General features: G+C 40.9%; 1 protein-coding gene across 1 annotated transcript; it reads left to right on the plus strand.

The window, feature by feature from the left end:
- LOC136218362 (rho GTPase-activating protein 2) lies at positions 1-2,973 on the plus strand. The gene is made up of 4 exons (XM_066005184.1): positions 1-437; positions 1,139-1,259; positions 1,344-1,694; positions 1,832-2,973. Exons 1-4 carry the CDS (start codon positions 115-117, stop codon positions 2,465-2,467), a joined length of 1,431 nt encoding a protein of 476 aa, XP_065861256.1. The 5' UTR covers positions 1-114; the 3' UTR covers positions 2,468-2,973.

The following is a 2,973-nucleotide window of genomic DNA, read 5'->3' on the forward strand; positions in this document are numbered from 1 at the left end:
CACTAACTTCAAAGCGCTTCAAACATTCAAAAACCCACTCTTCTATTCAATGCACTATACTATTCTGCTTCTTCTTCTTCTCTGATCACCGAACCCTGATTGTTGGAGAGAATTATGACTGGCCTTGTAATGGTGACGAAAGGAGGCGGCTGTGCTGGTGGTATTCATGTAAGGGGAACCAAGGGGTCCAAAGGGAGTGAAGATGAGCAAAACCAGCTCTCAATGATAGCTATTCTCGCCGCAGCTATAAGGAAATCGTTGGTCGCTTGTCGTTTCGAGGAGAGAGAGGATGTCATTTCTACTGTTCATCATATGGAAATCGGTTGGCCTACTAATGTTCAGCACATTGCCCATGTCACCTTCGATCGATTCCATGGCTTTCTCGGTTTGCCTGTTGAGTTCCAAGTCGAGATCCCTTGTCGAGTCCCCAGTGCTAGGTAACTACAATTTTCTTCTTTCTATTTGTAATTTCATGATTTATGGGGGCTCTTAAACTCATGATGTTCCTACTCAGAAGGATTGGACTGTAACTGACGCTCAAGAAGATTAGATCTGAGGGATAGAAAAGAGCTGCTTGTGTTTGTTTATATGGTTGAGAGATAGAAAATGATCTGAGGTTTTTAATTAGCTGTAGATGGGCAATTCTTCTTCTGACTGTTACATAGGAATGAAGCTCACTGTCGTAATTTTAAGCTTTCTGACGTGAAACCAACTATATTTTGATAGTTTTCTCTACCTTGTTCTAGGAACAGAATTTGGTATATCTTTAAAGTTTTAGCATTTTCCTTCACATTAGATCCAGACAACATATTCAAATTGTTAACCCAAAGTTTTGAATATTCTAATAATCACTCTACTTTAGTTCAATAGTAGAAACTATAACAGGATTTCTAGTTGTAAGAAGGTATTTGTGGGGTTTGTGTGATTGTTTGTGAGACGGAGATTGGTTTAGTAGAAATGATAGCTCATTTTAGGTTCCCCGGTTATATAAAGCTACAAGGTGGAGTATTCCAGCTTGGACAAACTTCAATTATCTTTTGATTGGTTTAGTTTCACTCTTCAACTGGAACTGAAATACTAATTTTTGCTATATGTTTGCGATCCATGGATTTTAACCTATACGCTCATATTCTTGCAGTGTTACTGTGTTTGGTGTTTCAGCAGAATCAATGCAATGCTCCTACGATTCAAAAGGGAACAGCGTTCCTACTATTCTGTTGCTAATGCAAGAGAGGCTATACTCACAGGGAGGTCTGAAGGTATTAATTTTTCCAGCTCAAGTTTAGATGATTAATATATTGTTACCTAATGAATTGTTCTGTTTCACATGTTATTATTTATAGGCAGAAGGCATCTTTCGCATAAACCCAGAGAATGGGCAAGAAGAGCATGTGAGGGACCAGCTCAACAGGGGCATTGTGCCAAAAGATATTGATGTGCACTGTTTGGCAGGCCTTATCAAAGCCTGGTTTAGAGAGCTCCCTTCTGGAGTACTTGATGGTCTTTCCCCTGAAGAAGTTCTCCAATGCAACACGGAAGAAGAATGTGTTGAACTTGTGGGGCAGCTAAAGCCAACAGATGCAGCACTGCTAAATTGGGCTATTGACCTCATGGCTGATGTTGTTCAGGAAGAAGATTCCAACAAAATGAATGCTCGAAATATCGCAATGGTCTTTGCTCCAAACATGACTCAGGTGAATTTTCATTATATTGTGTGGCTAGTGGAATTTTTTTACAGGCAGCCAATTTTGCTTTTAAGCAAGAATTTCAGTAGGTTCATGTTTTGTCGTTTACATTAAATTTGTTTTGCTTTTCTTATTGCATTAAACAGATGTCTGATCCCTTGACGGCATTAATGCATGCTGTGCAAGTAATGAACTTGCTCAAGAGTCTAATCACGAAAACACTGAGAGAACGTGAAGAGACTACCACAGGAGGATATTCACCTATGTCATCTCATTCATATGGTCAGCAATCTGATGATGACTTTGACAGTCAGCGTGAGATGGACACCAGCTGTGAGCTGAGACAGGGACCATCAGAATATGATGATGGTCGTACCCGTTACAACCCTACAAGCGAAGAAGAAGAAGAAGAAGAAGAAGAAGATGATGATGATGGTGGTGAATTAGAGTCATTAAGTGAGATTGAACATTGCTTCTTGAGGCAGTTGGAAGAGAAAAAAACTACAGACAATATACTCTTTGAGAAAACAGCAGGCAATTTACCCAGGGAATGTGAAGGTTCCAGGATATTCTCAGGTTTTATGCTGGAATCTGCTATCTGCTCTACAGATAGCAAAAATGAAAATTCCAGTTCAGTAACAAGTGATGGAGAAGAAGATTCAAGAGCAAGGCAAGAGATTGATAGAAGGCGATACGAAAGCTGTGAAGATGTGGAGATGGTTGACAAAATAACAGAGTCCATTTTGCCTATGCATGACTTCTCTAGTGAAGAAACTGTTTGAGTCCGGTTTGTTACTTGAAGAGTGGTTAGGAGAATGTTCCTTTGCCGAATTTAGTTTGCTCTCTACAGTCACAATCTTGCATCTGTACATTAACACTGTGGGAACTGGCGTTGGAGTATAGTTTAGTGATGGAGTATTAGAGATTCGGACATGGTTCAGCTTTGGGCTGAACTTGTGCTTTGTTATGCAAGTTACAGCAAGAAGCTGAAAACTTGCTCTCTATTTTTCAGTTGTATTGTGGATTTGTTGAGCCTTGGCGCAACGGTAAACGTTGTTGTCGTGTGACCAAGAGGTCACGGGTTCGAGTCTTAGGAGCGGCCTCTTGCCAAATAAATTGGCAGGGGAAGGCTTGCCCTCAATACACCCTTGTGGTGGGACCCCTTCCGGGACCCTGCTCAGCGGGACGCGTAGTGCGACCGGGCCGCCCTTTATTGTGGATTTGTTTAACCATGACATACTTATTCATGTAGCCGGATATGCAGAATGTGATTCCGAATTTCCTAAAA

This window comes from Euphorbia lathyris, chromosome 2, assembly GCF_963576675.1.
Source record: "Euphorbia lathyris chromosome 2, ddEupLath1.1, whole genome shotgun sequence".
NCBI lineage: Eukaryota > Viridiplantae > Streptophyta > Magnoliopsida > Malpighiales > Euphorbiaceae > Euphorbia > Euphorbia lathyris.

Bases quoted from the DNA above. Each gene is read 5' to 3' on its own strand.
- LOC136218362 (XM_066005184.1), top strand. From the start codon at position 115: ATGACTGGCCTTGTAATGGTGACGAAAGGAGGCGGCTGTGCTGGTGGT. The intron at 1,260-1,343 runs GTATTAATTTTT...TATTATTTATAG, and splicing joins ACTCACAGGGAGGTCTGAAG to GCAGAAGGCATCTTTCGCAT. The intron at 1,695-1,831 runs GTGAATTTTCAT...TGCATTAAACAG, and splicing joins TTGCTCCAAACATGACTCAG to ATGTCTGATCCCTTGACGGC.